At 46.6% G+C, this 23,256-nt stretch overlaps 2 protein-coding genes across 4 annotated transcripts in view; one reads left to right on the top strand and one right to left on the bottom strand.

Annotated features, from left to right (window-relative positions):
* Positions 1-7,673, top strand: part of COPG2 (COPI coat complex subunit gamma 2) — a gene marked incomplete at its 5' end in the record, with an annotated part of 109,915 nt that extends 102,242 nt beyond the window's left edge. The window contains 4 exons of the mRNA XM_030297109.1: positions 5,292-5,389; positions 6,119-6,257; positions 6,513-6,611; positions 7,089-7,673. Coding sequence (XP_030152969.1) covers positions 5,292-5,389; positions 6,119-6,257; positions 6,513-6,611; positions 7,089-7,219 — 467 coding nt within the window. The remainder of the gene's footprint in view (positions 1-5,291; positions 5,390-6,118; positions 6,258-6,512; positions 6,612-7,088) is intronic.
* A 1,119-nt stretch (positions 7,674-8,792) lies between these two features.
* MEST lies at positions 8,793-21,643 on the bottom strand. 3 transcript variants are annotated; one of them, XM_030308451.1, is made up of 12 exons: positions 21,564-21,643; positions 18,288-18,442; positions 16,535-16,614; positions 16,075-16,152; positions 15,805-15,941; positions 15,569-15,627; positions 14,021-14,061; positions 13,176-13,246; positions 12,833-12,934; positions 12,205-12,281; positions 9,906-9,969; positions 8,793-8,962 (listed from the first exon to the last, which is right to left on the bottom strand). In XM_030308451.1, the coding sequence occupies exons 1-12, from the start codon at positions 21,587-21,589 to the stop codon at positions 8,845-8,847; spliced, it is 1,008 nt and encodes a 335-aa protein (XP_030164311.1). In that variant the 5' UTR covers positions 21,590-21,643; the 3' UTR covers positions 8,793-8,844. The 3 variants fall into 3 exon arrangements, with proteins under 3 accessions (XP_030164311.1, XP_032448341.1, XP_030164314.1); XM_032592450.1 differs by lacking the exon at positions 21,564-21,643 and adding an exon at positions 18,541-18,687; XM_030308454.1 differs by lacking the exon at positions 8,793-8,962 and adding an exon at positions 11,881-11,959 and having other exon boundaries at positions 9,907-9,969.
* Positions 21,644-23,256: the final 1,613 nt, after the last annotated feature.

Below are 23,256 nucleotides of genomic sequence, written 5' to 3'. Positions count from 1 at the left end.
AAACCGCGGCTCGTTAAAGCGCAGACTCATCAGCTCAGACGGGGCTGCAGGGCACGTCTTAGGCATCGCTGTAAACATGCCCCTCCGCCAAGTCCTTCAGTTAAAAACTTGCCACCGATGCATCAAGAGTGAGTCTACCTCTGACTTTCATTGCTGTGCAGACCTTTCTTTCTCTCCCAGTATACACACGAGTCGCAGCAGGGTGGCCTTATGCCTAACACGTTAGGCCAGCTAGGCCTGTTCCAGAGCCGACAGGATCCCCCGTTCTGGGGATCTTCGTGGCACGTGTGGTTTTTCTTATTACACGCCACCTAGTGAGAGCTGTTCTCTATAAATGCCCCTCTTAGCCTTAACCCCTCTCCTCCCCCCAACCCCCGCCACCCCTGCGCCTTTGGCCCAAGCGTGGGGCCTTCTCCCTCCAGTCAGTACCTGCCAATCCTCAAGTGACCTTTTAATCTGGGGGCAGCTAGGACACTGTTCTCCCATTACTGTCTCCTTATTACCTATCCTACCCTAAAGAAATAGGCCACCTTCTCTTGAGCCCCCGCCCCCTTTCCACTTCATTCAGCAGACACGTGTCCTGCCGAGCAGCTCTCCCCCACCAGGTTTTCTCCCCACTAGCGGTCTGTCGCTTGCGGAACATCTCCACGTGACAGAGTAACTTCTAGAGTAACTTCAGTGTGGCGCTCGCATATTTACTTGTATCTCCCTTCAGTTGTTTGCCGCCCCCCCCCCCATCTTAATTCCACACGGTGTCATTTCAAGTTCTACCAAGTTGCGTTCCCACCAGGACCCCTAGCCGCTCAGCTCCCGATACTCGTCATCCCTGCGACAGACAAACGACTCACACAGCGATCCTGGTGTCCGTGTGCTGCCCTCGCTCTACACCAGGGGCGTCTCCCTCCGTCTCCCTCCAGTCTTCCTCACTAAAGCTTCCCGCCGCTTCTCAGGCCCTGTTCTCCTGTCGTCACACGTACTACTTTCGGTCTGGCTTCAAGGCCCCCCCCCCCCCACTTGACCAAACAGACCCGTTAGGAGACCTTACAGGATTTCCCCTTCTGGGGAACTCTGTTCCTCACCATCTCTGCCCCTGCCACTCCACTGCCCCCCACTGCCCCTCCAGCAGCTGTCCCCTGACATCGTCTCCGTCTCTCTCCTCTTTGAGTCAGCATGGTACCCTACGCTTCCTGCCCAAACCTGCGGGTCTTCAGATGCCCCCGTCTCTTCTGCAGGCTCTCCGACTCCTCCCCCTGGCCCTCCGGGAGCACCTCCGTTACCTACACAGCCGCTGGCTTTTTTAGCTCCCATCTTTGTATCGTTTCCCATGGATTCGGGTGTCTGTCTTCTCTTCGATCCCCCTTGTTTCGCCCGTGCTGTTCCCCTGGTACCCTCTGTTCAGCCCAGACCTTCCCAGGACCCCTGCCGCTGGCCACGGCTGACATCCATCCGTCCGTCTTTAACCTTCCACTCTGTTGGTCACACTGTTGCTTCGAGGAAGAGTCCCACGTGGCACTCCCTCACGACCCCAGTTCCTACACTCCATCTCCAAGGCGCATCTCCATGGGTCGTCACCTAGCTTGGCTCACAGCTCTGTGCTTCGTACGCACCTCTGCTGTCTCCCGGTGCCCTCGCAGTGGCCCTCTGGTGTCGTTCCCTCTTCACGCCTTTTACTCCACTCCACACCTTCAATCCCCTCCCTTCTTGGCGTCTAGACTATAGCTTCTCTGCCCTTCCTCCTCCGTGCTGTTTTCCCACAGGTGTGCCCAGGAGTGTCCCTCGCTTTTAGCCACTCCTCACACGGCACGTAGCTTCAAAGAGCAACCAACTTGAATGGCACGGCGCACGAGAAACCATGATACCTGGCCGGGCCGTCATCCTTTCACTGGCCATCTCTCCACGGAAGGAATGGGTGCAGGACACTTCTCTCCAGATGTGCTCCCTCATCCTCTTCACGCGGTCCCCAGAGCACAAACCGCTCAACCAAGTCAAGCCTGGTTCTCTCGAACGTCGCCAGCGGTAGCTTCTCATCAACTTTCCTGTCACCCACGTCCTTCAAGTCCCAATTTCCCTCCAAATGGGTGCTCCAAGAGCTAGTCCGCTCCTGCCTCCTACCCAAGTCCTTGCTTCTCACGCTTTGTTCATACTTCTACTCACAATACCCAAAATGCGACCAATGACCCGTTTCGAGCTCTGACAAGATGCCCCAGTCTAGACCTTCTTCGTCCCTCACGTGCCCTGCCTTGTAGGCCCTCCACGACAGCGTTTCCTTTTCTCTGCTTCGAGTCTCTCCTTTCCTTCTCACTGCATCGTGACTTGTGGCCCAGGAATGCTGCCCATCCTTCCAGCCAGCGTGTCACTCCTTACTGACTCCATCTGAGGGCAACTTAATGCAGCTTTTCTGCACTTTTCCTCCTTTTCCCCCTACTTTTGTTCTAGAGTAGAACCGTCTCTTCAGCACCCCTCCTGCCATCTGTACAGACAGCATTCCGTGGATTCACCACCTTCCCTGGTGCATATTTGCTCCTCATTTTTGGCAGTCACTGCTCGACTCACCTCCATCTTCCCGGATTTCCTACATGTCGTGCTGCACCCATTCCTTTCCAGTTCAGTCCAGACCCGCCTGCATGGGCCGCTACAGCCAGCCTGTTTTACCTCTGTCCCTTCCACCTCTACTTTCTGCCCCATTGATCACAGCCTTTAAATTATTTCAGCGAAGCTTTCTGGAATGTCCTCTTAACCCCATGTCTTATTTAATCACGGTCTCCTCTGTGGTTGAGACCTGACAACTCCCCCCGGCCCCGAATTTTCCACTCTGCCCTTTGCTACCCTAGAGGTCCTGCCCTCCAGCCCGACTCACATGTCTCTCCCAACATAGTTTCCAGCATCTACCTTTTCTCTTATTCTGTGTTCTTTCACACAGGCCTCCTCAGAAGCTGTCTGTCCTTTCAGTCAGTCCTAGGACAAGCTTCATTTCTGAGAAGAATTGTAACATAGATCTCCAGGGCATGCTGCTCTTACTGTCTTTGGTTATTTGCCTGGCTTCGTTCATGAAGCTCTCATCTTTATGTTACGGCAACGGACTCAATATTGTTCTCTGGCCATGAAAGGCCCCCCTCACTCCCTCTCCTCATCACCCAGTGTTACTCGTCCTTTCTGCTAACATTAATAGATTGCTACCAGTGGTTTTACTGGATGGAGTTCACCTTGGATGCCCTATAACCTCTCCTTGTTGTCAGCCAAATTATTTAATTAAAATTTTGTCACAGAAGTTTCAGAAACATTCTACTAATACCATTCTTATTTGCTTCCTTAATCTGTTTCTCTGTGTCTCTTACTTAAGTGTCTTAGGTCTTTACTTGTACATAAAATCCAACCAGTTTGCCCCAGGCTGTGATTATACCCTTGTTCCTGATGGTTTCCTTACTTCTGTTCATTTGCCTGTAGCCTCCCTGCTTAAGCAGAACCAAACTGGGGTTCATATAATCCTGTGTTACTCAATGTCCACCCTGCCTCTCCATTCTTATTTGATCACGACCTTTGTCCCTACCACAATCCCATCTCTCCTTTCTTTTTTTCTAAATACTTCAACTGACCCATTCTAGCTCTGTGTTAGCTTCCACTTTCTTCCTCCTTCCCTTTCTCCTGCAGAAAACCCTACCTTGATTTAACCACGATCATTCTTTGATCAATCCCCTATTGCACTGAAATAATTCTGTGGTCTTGATAGGTACACTCTTCTCTATGGGTCAGCCCGCTGCCATCATCTGTTTTCAGCACGCTCTCTGAATTCAGACCTGTTCTTCACAGGATTCCCACCACTGGCTTTAGTTACTTCTAACGTTCCAATCTCTTGACTGCCTCAGCTCACCAGAGCCTGTTGGAAAATATCTGGTCTCCTTCATTTGAAATACGTGGTATTTCAAACAAGTTCCTAAACAAATTCTCCTCCAGCACCTAGGCATTAGCGTATCTCTTACCATTGCCAACTGCCCCATGGCCTTTCTGGCCTTTTGTCTGTGTCTTCCTTTGCTTGCCCAACTCTTTTGCAGCCTTGGAGATCCTATTAAAACTGTCACATCCCTTCAAATTTTTGATTTCCCCAAGCTGTTAATCCTGCACTCCCACACAGCCCCGTTAAAACTCAAAGAACCTACGGGCACTGAGTTGCAGCATCACAGGCATGTAAGGAGACCTCTCTCTCTCTCTCTCTCTGTCTCTCTCTCTCACACACACACACACACACACACACACACACACATCTAGTTAACTCCTAGCCAATCCACTCTTGGAGAAAGAGGTCATGACTCCAATCTGACATGTTTGTTTACACCTTTATGTGGAATGTCAACATGTATTGGCATTTACTACATACGTGGCGGGAAAGAGGGAGTTTAAAGACTGAGCAGAGAGGTCAAAGTCCCATTACCCAGATTGTCACAGATGGTCTTTCCATCTGAGTCTGTTCTTTCCTGCCCTTCCTATCCCCCAAATAACTCTCACTCCCCAATTTCTAGTATTTTTTGTACCTGTAAGCCTTTTTCAAACCATGGATTAAATCCTCAAATGCCTTTTCATCCATACTTAATAAATCACCCCCTCTTCCAACAGTTCAGAAAGTCCCATCTTCTTCACGAAGACTTCCCTTTCCAAAAATTGTGTCCCCCTACCTCCATTTCTTTCTGAATTTACGAGTCATCCCCAAACATATAATGGCCCACTTGCTTTTCCATTTTAAGACACTGACTTTGCCAGTACTGGAACCTCATTACTGACCTATACCGTAGGTTGAAAGTTGACCTAAAGCAAGTTCATTCTGGTGTCCTACGGACCCCCTGTTGGTCCACAGTCTAAAGATACAATATTGAGAGACTCTGGTGTACTTAGTGTTAATTTAATGACCTGTGTGCTTTTTGCTTTTTTTTTTTGCTTTGTCAGCTCCTAAAAGTAACGGTTCTCACATTTTTCAACTTGTAGACCCTTTTGACAGGCCTGGCAAAAAAAATCCCCAGTTATCCCCCCTGCCGCTTTCTTTATACAGACACGAAAACATTTTTTGCCCAGGTCGTCTTTTCTGTACTTTTCGACAGGAAAGGTGTGGTCTATGTATGGCGGGGAATGGTTTTTAAAGTCATTTTGTGAGACTGCCTTTTGCCCAGGCCGCAGGCTGCTTTGGGGGCCACCACCCGTCACGATACAGAACACGGCGCTGCGTGAGGACGGTGCGGAGTTACAGACGGAGGCCCTGGGCTTGCACTGCCCCTGACACAGGCTTGCCTTCTCTTTCACCCCAGCTGCAGGCACCTTTAGCTGCACCATGAAGTTTACCGTCCGGGACTGCGACCCTGACACTGGGGTTCCAGCTGAGGAGGGGTATGATGATGAGTACGTGGTGAGTCTTCCCGGCACAGAGATTCACTCTGACACCCTCGCACCACCCAGTGACCTCTGCCTGCAGAGAACATTTTGCGGGCGGCACCTGACATGAACCTACGGGCTTTTATTCTCAAACACGTCACAACCGAGGAGGACCTGGGCCAGTCCTCCTCTGTGACAGGAGTGTATCTTGCCAAAGAGAATTCCGATTTACCCCTTAGTGACTGATTAAAACAAAACTCACTTTGTTAGGTCTTTAAAAATAGGGGCGATTAAGAGATGAAAACGCTTACGCGATTTGCCTGGAGATCAAGGAGTTTTACGGGAAGGATTGGGTTTTTCTGTTTTTGTTCGGCAGCTTTTAGTTTGCTTATAATGTAGCCACAGCATGAAATGAAAAGCCCTCAGAGAATGTAGGGAAAAATTTAAAAAGTATCAACCTGCTGGCGAACGTGAAGTTCAGAAGGTCCGTGTGGCAATCTGACTTCTTTGTACCCCGGGGCTATAGGCGTGGCTCGGAATACAGCTCCCGCCAGGTGACCGGTTTTCTTGCTTTCCTTTGCCAAGGCATATGCGGGTAGATTTATCCAGACCACGGAACTTAAACTACTTTAGTGGTAGAGTTTATCCTAGGCTCCTGCAAAGGATATAACGCGGAATGATAAAAGCATGCTAATTAGTCCCTTCGGTCTGGGCTGTGTACCGGAGGGCCTGCATTTACTGACCCCTGCTTGTTACCTACTAGCTGGAAGATCTCGAAGTGACTGTGTCTGACCATATTCAGAAAGTCCTGAAGCCTAACTTTGCTGCTGCCTGGGAAGAGGTGGGAGACACCTTTGAGAAAGAGGAGACCTTTGCCCTCAGTTCTACCAAAACTCTCCAAGGTGGGAACAATTTTGCTCTCGGTGCATTGCAGTATAAGACCTAATAGGCTTACTTATTATTCCACAGTAACTCTTTAAATATCTCATAACCTGTTTCACTGCCAAGGCCAGGATCCCGTCTGCATCATCTAATGGAATCAACCGGGTTCTAGTCTGGTAGCCTCCCTCCACGGGGCACCCCTTCCATCCCCAGCACGTGCAGGGGCAGACCCCCAGGCTGAGCCTTCCTGACCCTCTTGTATGTTCTCAACACAGAAGCCGTCAACAACATCATCACGTTTCTGGGCATGCAGCCATGTGAGAGGTCAGACAAAGTGCCTGAGAACAAGAACTCCCATTCCCTCTATCTGGCAGGTAAGAAACCTCCATCAGAGTCTCCCTTTGTATGGTTGCAAAATAGGAGGGGGTGTGCAGGGGCATCTCGTGCCCTGCTCCGGTTCCATTATCCCATTATGAGTTATAATTTGAAGGCCTGTTCATATGAATAATTTGTTTTAGCTGTTTAATTATTTGCGTATCCTTAACGTTGTTCTCTGAAGAAGTAAATTTGGCCTAAAACACTTAAACCTCTCCCGCACATACCAATGCTACCACTTCCCCACCTTTGAGTACTCCAAATCCGTATTATTGAGTACCTCCTATGTGCCTGGTATCACGGAAATATAAAAGATTGCTTAGAATTTGTCCACAAGATTCAATTCTCACCGTAAACACAAATCTCTAGAAAAGCTAAACTAAACTAATAGGAAATGCAAGCAGAGCACGATATAGTTCATTATTCAGAGCTTCTTGTGAGGTCTTAAGTCAGTTTTCCTTGCTTTTTTCTCTCAGGTGTATACAGAGGTGGCTATGATTTATTGGTGAGGTCCAGGCTGGCCTTAGCAGACGGAGTGACCATGCAGGTGACTGTCAGAAGCAAAGAGGGAACACCTGTAGATGTTATCTTGGCTTCTGTTGGATAAATTGTCACTGGGCAAGATGAAGTTGATGGCACAGTTCACTGTCAGTGGGCTTTTAGACTAGTGGCATGAATTTCCCGGAATTTGACTTTTAAGGATTAATGTTCTTTGGAGAAGCAAATTAAACATTTGGCCCTGAGCCAGCAGATCAAGCAAATATCTGTTCTTGTGCATGTAAATTTCTTTTTTCTTTTCTTTTTTTTTTTTTTTTTTTTTAATTAACACTTGGTCAACTTTGGTATGATAGTACAGCTTTGGGTGATGTTGCAAATCAAATACTATCCTGTGCCCCAGCTGCTTAACTTCATCACATTCTTTAATCTAATGTGTGTCTGAAAGCTCCTGACAATGTTGGAAAGCTTTTATCCCAGAGGGGTGGTGGGGGAGGGGAAGCCGGAGTCCACTTTTGTCAAAATTCGTTTTTATTAATAGAAAATAAACACTTATTCCAGTTTCAGTCGTTATACTTCAAGTTGCTAATAAAAAAAAAAATTTAAAATAATCACTCAATCATCCTGTTTTGACTAAGACAGTGAAGCTGTGGCTTAAAAAAAACGTATTCAGCACCATTTGCGCATAGGCCTTTCAGAATTTGTTCTTAAAGTTTCAGAACTTTCCTGTCTACAAAGTACAGGAATTACTGAGCTACGAGAGGAAGCTTCTCTAGGACAACCAACGAGAAGTTAAGTAATCGTCATAAAAGGAATCCATGTACATTCAGCACGGTAACTTGGACTATACAACGATCCCCTCCCCTCCAGCTCAGGAGGGACATGCTTCTAAGCACTGAGGTATGAAGAGTCAGACTGTTATTTGCTGTTAGAATTAGCTAATAACAGTAAATCTCTGGCAAGGATGCTACTGGTCCTTAACATCCTGTGATTTTAGGAAATTCTGTAAATAGTCTGGGTTTAATTCAATTTACTCAGAAATGAAACCTGTTGAATAAGGTTCACTACTCTGCCAGAGTATCTGCTGGTTTAGTATCCTTATAAAATACATATAATACGTGCAGGTAAATCATAGTATTAAAGTATACTTAGAATACTGCATATTCAAACCAAAACCTAGGTCAACAAAATGCCTATAATTAAAAGCAGCTGATGGAACAAAATCCAAAGTTATGACAAGGGAGACTCACTCTCGCTAAGCCGTGTTGCTTAGAGAAGTTATGAAAGCGTGTGCCCTTACGGCCATGTGAGGACAGGTAAGGAGACCCCCCTCTCCTCATTCTTTACCATAGGATTCCAATCGAGGATGGGCCAGAAATTAGCATTTCTAAATATTCCAGAAAAGTCCACAGAATTGTCAGAAAGACTTTCAAAACGTCTGTCTTTCTGAATCTGTGAGTAGTCATGCTCATCAGAATTTTCTGATAGCACAAAGACAAAGGCAAATCCATACACTCGCTCAGATGTCAGAAGAATGGGAGGTGGACTGTTCGGGCCATCCTTAGCCAGAGCTTCCGTGGGCTTTTTACTATATGCTGATCACAAGTGAGTCAGGTGGACTTTTGTGAGAGAATAGCGTTTGGTGGCCAGGACCTCTTTTGGGCATTTCTTTCTAAGTGGAATACACAACAGGTAAGGGAGTAGGGGAGGTAATACAGGGAAGCTACTCTTTCCAGCTCAGAAGGAGTTGATGAAGCCCATATATGCATTCAAGAAGCCCATGGGATCCTCTAGCTGTGGATAGTGGCTAATGTGGTCATCCAGAATCGACACTGTGGACCGCGGCAGCGTTTTCCTAGTGGAAGAGAACAGCATGTAGGTGAACTTGAGGCTGGAGGGAGGGGAGGGATGCAAGCCAGTGGGCAGCCCCAGTAAATGCCCTTACGGACATACCACACTGGAAGGAACCAACAAAGAGCTTATTCACCTTCTACTTTGGAATTGTATCTTAGGCGGGTAAACCTGCCAATTCCATTTAGGACATAAGCAGACTAGTTCTTAACTGTTCATAACCCAACAGACAACAACTTGAAAATATAACACTTTGCAACACCTGCCCAGGCAGGAGGACTTCCAGCTCCTTAGAGAAGCATGAGGCATCAAACGAGTGGGCCATTCAGAAACTAACCGTCCAAGTAAAGATAACAAAAGGCCTTCCTTAACCCTGGCAGGAGATGGGGCGGGGCGGGGGGGGGGGGGGGGGGGGGGGGGGTTCTGTTTAGAATTAAATGTACACTATTTACTACTGGGTTGTTTCTGCTAGGCCGTGTGAAGGTATGGGACAGTCTCACGTGACATAATCAAGATTTCGTATTCCAACACCTTCTGAGTAAGTTAAGCACCTAGAGAAAATAACAACCAAGGAGAAGGCACTTTTCCACAGTGAACTCTTCTCAAGCTCTCCTTACAGCCTGCTAAGCTGAGGTCGAGGAGTTAGTTTTACAGTCAGACTAAAGCAAACATTTAAAACAGATCTACTTCCGTTCCTTGGTTCACATGACAGCTTTTTCTTACCTGTACACCTAGGAGTATGTGGCAGCCATGACAGTGAAAACAGGCCATGTAAATCAAGACAACGTAAACCTGAATTTTTTCATCTTTCCATTTACGAAAATAAGATTCCCCAATTCATCTTTTTATGTGTTTCCTAGATGAACAGCCAGTGAGGGCAGAGACAGTGGCTATCCTGTTCACCACTGTCACCAGGAACAAAACAAAGACCCCTGAGGGAGACTCACCTGTACAGCTCCAAAAACTCTGGATAGGGGTTTACGGGATCCAGTGGCCCATAGATGAAATGAACTAGGAAAGAGAAGAGGAGTGAATTACTAAAGGTCTCAAATGTATTCTCCTACCCCTTCAAAAAAATTGTTTTTCCAGTCTTCATTGAGAAATAATGGACATACGTCACTATCTAAGTTTAAAGCACACAGCAAGACGGTTTGGTGTGTGCACTTTGTGAAATGATTACTGAAACAAGTTAACATCTACCTCATATAGATACGATGGAAAAGAAAAAAAAATTCTTGTGATGAGAACTCTTAGGATCTACTCTCTCAACAACTTTCTGGTTGGCTATAGTCATTATGTTGTACGTTACATCCCTAGTACTTACTCGTAAGTGGAAGTCTGTACATTTTGACTACTTTCCTCCAGCTTCTCCCTCACCCCACCTCTGGTAACCACGGATCCAATCTCTTGTCCTCTGAGTTTGGGGGAGTTTTTTTAAATTCCACAGGATGATCTCCGTCAGTGAGATCATACAGTGTCTGTCTTTCTGTCTGACTTCTCTCATTTAGCATAATGCCTTGTAGGTTCATCCACGTTGTCACAAATAGGAAGACTGCCTTATGGCTGAATAGTGCCCACTGTATACATACATACACATCACAACTTTTTTATCCATTCATTGATAGGTGGACATGCAGGCTGTTTCCACGTCTTGGCTATCATAAACAACGCAGCTATGAACACAGGGGTGCAGAAACCTTTTCAAGTTAAGTGTTTTCATTTCCTCTGGATGTATTCCCAGGAGTGGAGTTGCCAGATCATAGGGTGGTTCTATTTTCATTTTTTTGAGGAGCCTCCATACTATTTTCCACCGTGGCCGTCCCCATTTACAATCCCACCACCACTGCACAAGGGCTCCCTTGCTTCCAAATCCACACCAACACTTACTGTCTCTTGTCTTTTCGCTGATGGCCATTCTAACAGGTGTGAGGTGATAGCTCATTCTGGTTTTGATTTGCATTTTCCTAATGACTAGTGATGTTGAACTCTTTTCATGTACCTGTTGGCCTTTCCTATACCTTCTTTGCAGAAGTATCTATTCGCGTCCTTTGCCCAGTTTTTAATTGGCTTATTTGTTTCTTTGCTATTGAGTATACACATTCTTCATCCATTTTGGATGTTAACCTCTTGTCAGATACATGGTTTGCAAACATTTTTCCCATTTGTTGATGGTTTCTTTACCTATACAGAGCTTTTTTAGTTTGATGAAGGTCCCACTAGTTTATTTTTTGTTTCTAAATATCTTTTTAAAAAATTTTTTATGCTTAGGGGTGCCTGGGTGGCTCAGTCAGTTAAGCGGCCGACTCTTGACTTCGGCTTGGTTTGTGAGTTTGAGCCCCGTGTCGGGCTCTGTGCTCACCGCGTAGAGCCTGCTTCCAACCCTCTTTCTGGCCCTCTCCCGCACAGGCTCTCCCTCCCTCTCTCTCAAAAATAAATGTTAAAACAAATTTTTGTTTTAATTTTATGCTTAGAAAATCTAGCTTCTTTTAATGAGTAGGTTATAAGGAGCTCCTGGGAATAAGCCTAACACTTAGTCCATTTGGGACAGTTCTCCTGTACACAGCCATTCAGTCCCTCCTCCAGCTCTTCTGTGCCTGGACCAAGGGGACTAAGCCACACTGTGCATGTTCTCCTCCTATGAATCCAGGATACCATCATTATTTAGGTCTCTCTTCAGTTATAACTGACCGCTGACGTTTTAAATCTTGGGCACCAGCTACTATGGATGAGACACTGCACTGAGTTTTTTCTTTTTAAATCTATAAGAACGAACAGACACGTGAGCACAAAACACCTCCAGCCTCTCAATTAGTATCTAAACCGCCTTCTGTTGCGGCACCTCAGCATTTAACGTGGCAGCCGCTGACAAGGCCCAGCACGAGAGCTGGCCCAACTCCCACTCCTGACAGTGACCCCAACTACCTCTGCAGTGGCATCTCCCTGTTTTCCACACTTCACTCTACAACTCGTGTCACTGGTGTCCAGATGCTGGGAGTAGGGCCTGCCAGATTAAATAAGAGATGCCCAGTTAAATGTAATTTCAGGTAAGAAATGATTTTGGGGGGGGGGGGGTATAAAGATGTCAAAATACTGCAAAGCACATACTTATTCTAAAAAAGTACTTGCCGTTTATATGAAATTCAAATTTAGCTGGGTGTCTTGTATTTGTATTTGCTAAATCTGGCAATTATTTTAGCTCCATAGTCCCTCAGTATTCCTATCAAAACGTAATACAGAAATACTCACTGGGAATAGTTACAGAAGCAAGAGCTCCCACCCAGCGTCTTCTAAACTTCTTCCTCTGGTTGATGTACTGTAAGAGACTACAGGACAGATAAGTCAGCAAGAGTAGGACAAGAAATCTTTACTGTTACAGGAATGCAAAGGCATCCTAAAATGAAAGCCGCTACATTCTCACTTGAACCGCGGCCTGAGGATGCTTTGTACAAGACAGAGAGCTCTCCCTCTCAGTCCCTGCTGCAATGGGAAAGACACGAAAAAGGAAGAGACTTGTACTTTGAGAGGTACTAGGCTCCTTTCACAACTGTGATTAGACATTTTGAAGCATTTTAATATTAACAAAAAGCCCAAAGTAGGATTTGCTAAACTCAATTGGCCAGTTACTGAGTTAGCATTAGCGGTTACTGATTAGCTGTTTACCTAAACTCTGTACCACATGGCTTCTGCTCAGGGCTCACTATTCTCCACTTCTTTCTTCTCAGCGCAGGACTTCCTCGTTTGCCTCACAGACCATAACGGACCCCCTCGTGAGAGGGAACAAGCTAGCAAGGAACAGAACGAGGAATCCTACAGCTTTCCCCACTTTCCAAAAACAGAGCTTCTCTGGAAACCAAAAGAAAGTGTTATTTCTTACCTGTCGATGACTAAGTTTCCGTCATTGTTGCGGATCCCTGCCCACATGTCCCACAGCTCACTCTCAGAGGGGCGGGTGTACGGCCCAAAGACTGGGGTGAGACTGAAAGAGCCCGAAAGAGCAGAAAGACACAGGTGAATGTTAAAGAATCCAGAATGTTAAATATGACTGGAACCTCACAGGTCACAGAGTCTGACCCTTAACTGATTTGTGAATTCCTTCTACCACTTCCCTGGCAAATGGCCAACATCTGTGTCTTAAAATATCAAACCCTGGCCCGGAATTTTAATGGCAACTTTTCACTACATTGTTCCCGGGCTATAGCGAATCAGTAATGACTTACCCTCGGGAGAATACAAAGAAGTTCATCAATCGTGTCAGGATGGGTGACAGCACGCCTCCATCTTTGAGGAGCTGTAGGTAAAGAGGTAAAAATCAGGAATTTAGAGAAAGAAAACCACTAACCAGGACAGAAGTTTCATATTAGGAATTTAAAAAGGACTTAAGCCAAATGTCCTTCGACTGAAACATTTCCTTACTGGCTTTTCGCTTCTTGTTTTGCCTACCTGCTCTCTCACGGAAGGCAGACCTATTTGTGGTTCCCTTTAAGATTACCTTTCTACGCTTCACTAAATCCCTAAGATTTCTAACTGATGTATTCAACTTTAGGATCTGATCTGTTCAGACAACATGCTAATGACACAAATCTCTAGATAGCTGTATTTCTCCCAAGTATTTGTTGATCTCTTCTTCTCAGAAAGGAGGCTTTACCTAGAAACTGCTTCCATTGCTGTATCTGCGGATACAGAAGGAAAAAACTAACTTTATTAATGTAAATTCCTGAGGAGAGCATTTTAACTACAGCCCATTACAGCAGGTATGGCCCTTACAAGGTCCTAGCATTATTTATGTTGGTATAAATCTTGAAAACTCAAGATTTTGGGGGCGCCTGGGTGGCTCAGTCGGTTAAGCGGCCGACTTTGGCTCAGGTCATAATCTCGCGGTCCGTGAGTTTGAGCCCCGCGTCGGGCTCTGTGCTGACAGCTCAGAGCCTGGAGCCTGTTTCGGATTCTGTGTCTCCCTCTCTCTGACCCTCCCCCGTTCATGCTCTGTCTCTCTCTGTCTCAAAAATAAATAAACGTTAAAAAAAAAAAAAACACTCAAAATTTTGTCACTGGAGTAGCCAACCTTTTGGAGTAGGAGAGGACGGTGAGTCTCAGGAAATATACCTATAGGAGAAGAAGAGACTCATGTTAGTTATTTACCAACAATTTTTTTTTTAATTTTTTTTTCAACGTTTATTTATTTTTGGGACAGAGAGAGAGACAGAGCATGAACAGGGGAGGGGCAGAGAGAGAGAGGGAGACACAGAATCGGAAACAGGCTCCAGGCTCCGAGCCATCAGCCCAGAGCCCGACGCGGGGCTCGAACTCACGGACCGCGAGATCGTGACCTGGCTGAAGTCGGACGCTTAAACGACTGCGCCACCCAGGCGCCCCCCAACAATTTTAAGTCAAACACAGGCTCATTATCGGAGACTATCTCCCGATTTACTGTCACATTTGGGGCCTTTATTGCCAGAAATGATACAATAAACAAAACTTAGTTCTTTCATCTAATTATTTCTCCAGGGAATTCTCTGTTTAACAGGTCAGATTCTGTCCTGCTGGGAATACTTTCCCCATTTGTAAGAGTAGAGAAACAGGGGAAAGCTAATGTATGTGATCATCCATAATGCTGACTGAGCCTGACTTCCCTTGGCCTTTCTTTCCACTCTTCACAGTACCTAGTATTGTTAGTGATTTGGGCTACAAAAGAAACCAGTGGTTTTTTCAGGAACTGTAGGTCCCAGGGCGGCGGGGGGGGGGGGGGGCCCAAAAAACCTAGAGTTTCCTTTTCCACTTTTCTCCAGAGTCAATGAGAGAAAGCCATGAGCATCACTGATAAAGGGAGAGACTCCCGTCCGAATCTGCCCTTATGGTATTCAGGGGACATCTGGATATTCATGGACTTACAAGTCAGGCTCAATGGCACACAAGGAAAAAGAACCCTCTCCAAAAGATTGAAGCAAAGGTTCAATAATTTCTAAGTGAAACCTGGCATTACCATCGATTAAGAGTTTTTGGGGGGGCGCTAGGGTGGCTCAGTCAGTTGAGCATCTGACTCTGGATTTCAGCTCAGGTCATGATCTCACTGTTTGTGAGATGGAGCTCTGCATTGTCAACCACGGAGCCTGCTTGGGGTTCTCTTTCCAAAATAAATAAAAATAAACATTTTTTGAAAGATTAAGAGTTTCTGGAACAAACCACAGGGTATCAGAAGCGCCTGTGGTTTCATCACAACTATCTGCATAACCCACTGCAGTTGCCGCAGCGAGTGCTCTCCTCACGACCAACCGTGGTTGTTGCTAGACCTACCCACAGATCTTGCTGCGCGATGCATTTACAAAGAAACACGTGTTACTGCACCACAGCTTTTTATTAGCTGTTTGTCGATACGAGCAGTTTCTTTCGTGATCCTATTTGTTTTATTTTCTATGTTTAAAAACATTCTGAGAAAGAGTCGATAAATCTCATTAGAGATTTCGTAGTTCATGGCATAAGAAAGGTCAAGATCCTCTGGTGTAATTATGTCTGCCTGCAATATCATGAGATTACTGTTTAGATGTCGACATGGTATCTACATGTGGCCCTTTGAGGCTACACCTCACTTTCCACCCACCACCACGGCAGTTACCTCCATTTGACAGACAGAGACTCTTTATGGTAAGCCGACCAGATCGATTCTGCTTGAACCTAGAAATGGGTGAGGGAAACACACATCTAACTCAGTGGACACACACCAATGCAGCAGCTGAAGACAAACTCCCAAGAGGGAAAAGGACTAGAAAGAACCCAGGAACAATTTATTTTTCCCAGCATTTTAAACCAGTGATACCTGTGAGCAGTACTGAAGTCTATGACCTCACTGACCTATAGAGCAGCTCCTGAGCAACGATATCTCCATAGTCATGAGACAAAAGGTTGATCCTGCGGTTCTGGAGCCCCAGGTGCCGCAAAAGTGCCTCCACAATGCTGGCCTGCTCAAATATGGAATAGTGATGTGGTCTCTAAGGAGAAGAAAGCCCAGATATACAGGATGACGTCATGAGTGCTGATCTGTCTGCCAGCCTGACCCTCTGTTGTCATCCAACACCACCCCTCCACCAAAAAAAACACTGGTCCCATCTAGATGCCGCTTACCGGTTTGTCACTGAAGCCAAAGCCCAAGAAATCAAGGGCGATCACTCGATGAAACCTTAGGGTCAGACCTTCCCAAATCTACAAGAACGAAAAAGAGGATCTGGATTTTGTAATCCTGCGCTCCTCCAACCTACAGTACAAGAGTTTCATCCCCATCTTGACTTAACAAACAGACTTTGATAAAAAATCTCATGAAACCACCACAGGCCCACAGATGATCCTCTTGGTTTACTCGTAATCTCCATTCAGGGAAAAACTTGAGCATTTTTAACTTGTCAATGATCCTTTCCAGATCACCCAAGGGTTTTTTACTCTCTTACAGTAAATGAGAAACAGTTCTACATTTAATCCTGTTTTATTAAGCAATTCAAATAGCTAAGAACCTTGCAGTCCTGATAACACAGTCCTTGATTTTGGATTTTTAAAGATATAGTAGGATCTAGAAATCTGATTTCATTACCTTGTACCAATCATAGCTGGATGTTGGAAAGCCATGCAAAAGCACAACTATCTCAGGACTTCCAACCACACCCACAGAGTCTGGGAAAAAGGAAAGAAATCAGTTAGGCTGGCTCCCTTAAAAAATAATCTTGAAAATATTAAAAGCTACATAATCTGGTATAAAGGACAAGACACCCTGCCCTAAATTAATGAAATAAAAATAAATTCATTTTTAAAATGCAAGCTTACTGCTTTACGTAAAAACAGGCATTTGATGATTTTCTTTTCATCTGTATATTAAAAACTTGTAAATAGCACACTTTATATGAAAATACTTGAAGGCAATCTGCTTAATTTCACTTAGATTTTTTAGAGTATTTCCCCATTTCTTTATATTACCAATATGTAAATTGTTTTTCACAGTAAAAAGTAAACTTGCACAGTTAGAAGTATACCATCACAACATAAACACTACAGGTTTTTTGTACCTTATTAATGGCCTCACAAAAATTCTCTGAAATATAGCAACTCTTCCTCAACCTGGTGAACACCTTAGTTTATTCTATTTGTCCAGCACTTTTATTTCCCCCAGGGGAGACCCAATCCAGTATCAAAAGCATACTGCTCAAACTATTAAAAGTTCTAACAAGTATAAAAAAATATTAATACAGACATGAACATTTTTTAATGCACAGGCATCTTTTAAATTAGTCAAACATTTAAACAGTGAAAGGTCTTGTTAAAAGTATTAGATTTAAAACGGACCATTCATACATACTGCCAGTGGCATGAGATCTGAGAAGGTTTGCAAAAGTAATTTAATCAAAAGCAATTAAAAATATTCTTGAGAATTAAAGAAAAATTCTTGAGAATCCATGCAAATAAAATCATTCCGTTTACAAGTAGTATAGTGTGAAAATATATGGAAAAAATAAATATGTTAAACATATACATGAAGATTTCCCTTCAACACTGACTATGTGAGACATTAAAAAACTAGAAACAATTAAATGACCGGTATAGAGGAAATTATATACTTACTTAATTGAATACAGCAAATGAGAGGAGGTCAGGAGCAATAATGAAAAACGGTTTATGACAAACATTTTTCGTTATTGCTCTTGACCCCCGCCCAAAAGAAATCTTTCCCAATCTTGTTTCACAATTTCTTTACCTATAAAAGGGGTTAATAGCGCCTATATCCAAGTACTGTTGTAAAGATTAAACGAAATAATGGAGATTGAAAACCTAATCCAATGACTAGCATATGATAATTACTTGACAAGTAGCAGTCATAATAATTATCATCAGCAAATTAATTTATACAAGGGTATAAGGCTTAAATCGCATTTAGTTATGCATGCAACAAATCATCTTTATAGAACACAATAAAATGAAATCAGGGACGGAGGGAAACAACCAACGGTAGGTCTGCTGAATACCGTTTATATTACCCGACACTAGGGGCGCTCAAAAGAGAAAACCAATATCTATCAATACAAATGAGGCTATGAAGAAAAATTATACTGAAAAGTCAGTTCTACAGAAATTGAAATTAATTCCACCGCCCCCCCCCAGCAGTTTTCTTTGAGCTTCCCTGCTATGGAGTTAATGAGGGGAATTAGTTCATTCCTTCAAGCACACTGCCCAGAAAATGGGGCTTTTCCCCGCCATCACTGAAGGGCAACAGAGACCAATGGACACAAAATGAGTACCTCAGTGGGACCTATGGGATCTGTACATGCGGGGGGCTCCAACGGCCCTCGCCTTACCTTGGTAGAAGATGCGCAGTCCCTTGTAGGTGAAAAATTTGCCTGACGACTTCCAGGAGTGAAGGGCAGGGGAAAGCTGGGGGGGTGGGATATGCAGGTAGGCCGCAAGCAGGGGCACAGCCAGCAGACCCACCTGCACCCACCACTCCCTCATCCTGTAGGAAAACCAGAGACCCGAGGTAAGCAGTCGGGACGAACCGCACATGCTTCAACAAGCCCCAAATCGGTAAGATGGGGTGGGAAAACTCTGTACCGTGCAGCGACTGCCTGGCCCTCCATATGACGCACGGCAGAAAGTTTACCCAGAAGAACGTAAGCACACCTCTGCCTGCTACGCAGTCACCATAACTGCTCACCATTCTAGGAAAAAATATATTATTTTAATACGTAATCTTCCCCCTCTCCTTCCCACTTTAATCCCTCAGTGCGCTTCTCCTTCCTCCCATTGTGCTTTTCCCCAGACGAGAAGAGGGTTTTTTTTATGTGAAGTCAAAAGAAGTATTGTGCCCCTTTTCACTGGCTTTTATCAAAGGTTCCCCAGAAAACAGTAATGATTTCCTTCATATTAAGCTCTACCCCCCCCCAATGAGTAAAGTGTTACAGATACACAGATGTAGTTTTTTACTAATGATTTTTTAAAAAGCATGTCGTAGTATCCTCTGTCCTTAAAGCAGAGAGCCGTTTTTAATTTTTTTAATATTTATCAATTCTCTGACCCCAGTGAAGCCCCACTTGGTACTGCTCTCTCGATCTGTGCTGAGAAACGGCTCCAGGTAAACCGTCTGTGAACGTAGGACCCTCGGTGCACTACGTATTCCAACATAAGCAGCTTTGTCATGACCCACAGTATCTAATCTCCTGAGAGCTCAGGGCAGGAGATTATATTTCTGCTCTACTGGGCAGACTCTTGAGGAAGCTCCCATTTATTTAATTTTTTAGGACTGCTACCTCCCACCCTGCACACACCTCAAAAAAAAAAAGAAAAAAAAGGCAGAGCTCATACCCAACATCTGGAAATTGCTTTGGTCTCTGGAAAGAAAGGGCTGGCTTGCATACCCAACCTTCTCATGCCCAGGACTTCAAAGGTCCAGGTCAGTCTATCCACAATGATGAGTGCTAAACGGGAATTAGAAATAGTTCTGTTTCTAGCTTATGACTTCGAACAGTCACCAGGGAAAGAATTAGCAGTAGAATGGAAGGGCTCTCAAAATAACCAGATTGGAAATACTTTCTAAAACTAAAGTAAGAGTTGTCAAGAAAGCAGAGCTTACAAATTAGGGAACCCAATTGTTAAAGCCCCGCTAGAGACAGCTTTGTGCGAGTACACACACCCTTCCACCAATATTACCTGTAGACTGGACACAACCCCTACCCATCACAAACTGATCCAACTCACAAAATACTTTTTTTTTTTAACTCTAAAACAAATAAATAAGACTGTGGTTCCACAGTGGTTAAAAAAAAAAAAAATCCCTCAAAAAACCTGAGCAGCATCTCTCTTTTTTAGGCATCACTTAGGGCAGTCTTTTTTTTTTTTTTTTCTTCCTCCAAAGTAGCTGTCCATAAAACAGACCCGATGATTTGGTTGCACCTTTCAAGTTAATATTATGATTCCAAAAAGTGCCCGCAAACATGATAATTATTATCACAATTTTCACCCCCTAATTGTGGCAGGCTACAACCCAGTACCTCCTTGAAAAATGAGATGACAAAAGGCATCAGGTTTAGCTATCATTAGCTATCATCTGTCCTGTACTTCAGCTCATACATTTCATCACCCCCCCCCCCCACCAGCCGCCCCAACCTGGGCTTCTTCATCTCATTCATTCAGGGGTTTCAGCAGACGCATATCTGCAATGACTCAGCACAGAGCCAGGGAGGGGCTACTAGAGGAGCAAGCAGAAGGCTGCGGGGGGGGGGGGGGGGGGAGACAACGACTGTATACTTTCCACTCCCGGACACCTCCACCCTCTACACCTCCTCTTTTACTCCAAGAAAGGAAAGAGGCAACCTTTCAGGAAGCCGTTTTCTGGTTTCATACCTCCGTAAAAATGCCTCTAACAACATTTTAGGATTTTTAGCAGGGAAACAATCTGGCAGTCAGTAGCCAAAACGGGTTAAACATTTTTTGACCAAAATCCCCATTACTTAATGAGCCACGAGTCAAAAGTATAAATCCTGCAAACCCCAGGAGCAAACCTTCTGGAAATTAATAACCTCTACAAGCCTTGAATTCTTCGTCTCATAAAGAGGAAAAAATACATTTAAAACCACCAAATGTGCCACCTTACGGCATCGCGCTGAGACTGTGAACTACTGTGTAAACCAATGCAAACAATTCACGTGTAACATTAGGACAGTTTGGTCAAGTAATCATTTTCGCTTGGCTTCTCATTACTGAAATCCGAAAAATACTTACGCCTCGGTGATACGGTACTGCAAGTTCTAGTCACACCTACGCAGTAACTCACGCCACAGCGATACCAGGGTCTTCAAATCCTAAGTCGCGCCACAACGATACCGGGGTCTAGAAATCCCAAATTGCGCCACAGCAATACCAGAGTCTCGAAATTCTAAATCGCGCCGAGATGATGCGGGGGTCTAGAAATCTTAAATCGCGCCAGGGCGACGCCGGGGTCTAAAAATCCTAAATCACGCCAAGGCGACACCAGGGTCTAGACGTTCTAAATCGCGCCAGAGCAATGCCCGGTTTCAAAATCCTAAATCGCATCTGAGCCATACCAAGACCTAGAGCGCCAATCGCGCCAGAGCGATGCCGGGGTCTAAAAATCCCAGAGTCTTAGGGTAAAGCCGGGGTCTAAAAACCCTGAATCGCCCTAGGGCGATGCCGCGGTCTAGAAATCTTAAATTGCGCCAGGGTGACGCTGAGGTCTAGAAGTCTTAAATCGCGCCAGGGTGACGCCGGGGTCCCCAAATCCTAAATGACGCCATGGCAACGCTGGGGTCTAGAAATCCTAAATCGCATCCGAGCGATACCAGGGTCTAGAAATACCAAATCTGGGAGATCTCCAGCCCTGCACATTCTACTGCGTGCAGGAGTGACATCCCCTCCCAAGTAGGCAGACAGGGCTCAGAGGACAGGCAGGCGCGCCACCCCGCCCCCCGCCACCAGCCCGGGTGGGGTCTTCCCTCGCGGGAGTCGAGGTCCGGCAACCCCGGCACGGACACGCACATCCCCACCAGCTGGCCCGCACCCTCTCCGGGACGGCGGCTTTGAGCCAGCCACACCCCCTCGCGCCGGCCGCGCGCACCCACCTGCGGAGGCGATCTCGGCGCACCATGGCCGCGTCTTATCCCATGCCGCCCGGCACACGGGATTGGAGCACCGGGCGCCGCAGCACCCGCGGCTGGCCAGGGCCGGCCGGCAGCAAGGCGCAGCCTACAGCCCGCGAGGGCGGCGCCGGCCGCGGCAAGCAGCGAGCGGCCACCCGGGAGTGCGCTGCGGCACTGCCCGAGGCGCGGCTGCCGCAGAGAAAGGACGGAGAGGCGCTGGTTGCCGCGGCAGTGCCGAGCGAGTGGGCACCGACTTTTAGAGCCCACCCGCGCCCCGCCCCTGGTCCGCCCACCGCGCCGCAGTGCCCCTCCCGCCGCAGCCAACGCCTCTCCCCACCAGCCCTCCCCGCAGCCCTGCCGCCGCCGCAGGGATGGAACTTTCTTCTCACGGCAGCTCCTCTAGGGGGCACCTTTAGGGTTGTCGACCCCGCCAGCGCTCCGCTGCTCCTTCACAAGGCGCCCCCCACCCCCAACTCTGAGCTCCAGGTTCCGCAGCAGAAATTCTCCTCTGGCGAGTTAACGCCACAGGAAAAGGCAGACTCTGAAACCCGAACATACACCCCCACCCGTGGACCACCACCCACAGGTTCCCCAACCCCAGAGGTGGCCACTCGACCTCAGGTGTGGTGGGGCTCAGGGTGGCCAGCCGTGGTGCCTGCTCTCGGTCTATACCACGCCCGAGGCGTGGGTTCCGTCCAAAGCAGTGGTCTTCGAGTGCCCCACACCTCGCAGGTCCCGAGCTGTGGGTAACCACCAAGGACACAACCGAATGTCTAGGAAACAATAAGCTCTGCTGGACCTCCTACCAATCTCATCAGCTAATTCGGGGGGGGGTGGTGGCTAGGAAGCAAAAAGGGCAAAACTTGGGGGAAAGTCTGGGTTCTCTCGCTCAACCACGGCCATGGCCGCGGCGCCAGGCACGTTTCCTTTGCAGCAGCGCTACGTGGTCGGCATGCCAGAGCCCCGCCGCAGCCCTCTCTCGGCACCCGCTCCCAGCCAAGGGCCGGTACAGCACCAGAAATAATGATCTTCGCATTTATGCGACTAAAACTCCCCTTTTTTAGAATGCCGACTGAATCACAACGCAAGGGCGCCAGTGGTACGGGAGAGAAGGAAGGAATTTTTTTCTTCATCGATAATCCTTTAAAAGGCATATATTATGCCTTTGAAAAGAAAAGTGTAGAGAATCACAGTGTCTGTGTTCATTTTCTGGCTGTAAACTTAAACTCTGACGAACGCACGCGGGCTGCGAGCGAGCCAGGCAGCCCAAGCAGTGCCGGCTCCCTCCAGCGGGGGCGCTGCAGGCCTCTCTTCCCACTCGCACCCGCCCGCGCAGGCCGTTCCGCGGCAGACAGCGCAGGCGAGCACACGAATCGCAAAAGGCCAGTGCCGCCGAGCCCGGCCAAGCCCACCCGGCACCTAACATTGCACAGGGAGCCAGGGGCCGCCAGCCAGCCATAGGAGGGACCACCACGTATGGGGGCTATCATCGAAACACGTGGCGCAACCCAGGGTACATTTCTAGTGGGGTCCGATTAACAGGGTCGTGAAAGGGACCTACAATGCGCGCTAAGCGCCGGAAATACGGAGATGAATGCGAAATGGCCCCTGCCACAAGATGCTGACCATCCGGTGGGGAAGACAGACAAGAACTGATGCCGCTTAAATCTTCCCT

Source organism: Lynx canadensis, chromosome A2 (assembly GCF_007474595.2).
Source record: "Lynx canadensis isolate LIC74 chromosome A2, mLynCan4.pri.v2, whole genome shotgun sequence".
In the NCBI taxonomy this organism is placed as follows: domain Eukaryota; kingdom Metazoa; phylum Chordata; class Mammalia; order Carnivora; family Felidae; genus Lynx; species Lynx canadensis.
The sequence above is the reverse complement of the archived record's forward strand: the minus strand, read 5'-3'. Positions and strand labels throughout refer to the sequence as shown.

Bases quoted from the DNA above. Each gene is read 5' to 3' on its own strand.
- MEST (XM_030308451.1), bottom strand. From the start codon at position 21,589: ATGGTGCGCCGAGATCGCCTCCGCAG. The intron at 13,247-14,020 runs GTTGGCTACTCC...CTTTACCTACAG, and splicing joins GTCCTCTCCTACTCCAAAAG to CTCCTCAAAGATGGAGGCGT. The intron at 8,963-9,905 runs GTGAGTCTCCCT...CTCTTCCACTAG, and splicing joins GAGTTTTTGGAGCTGTACAG to GAAAACGCTGCCGCGGTCCA.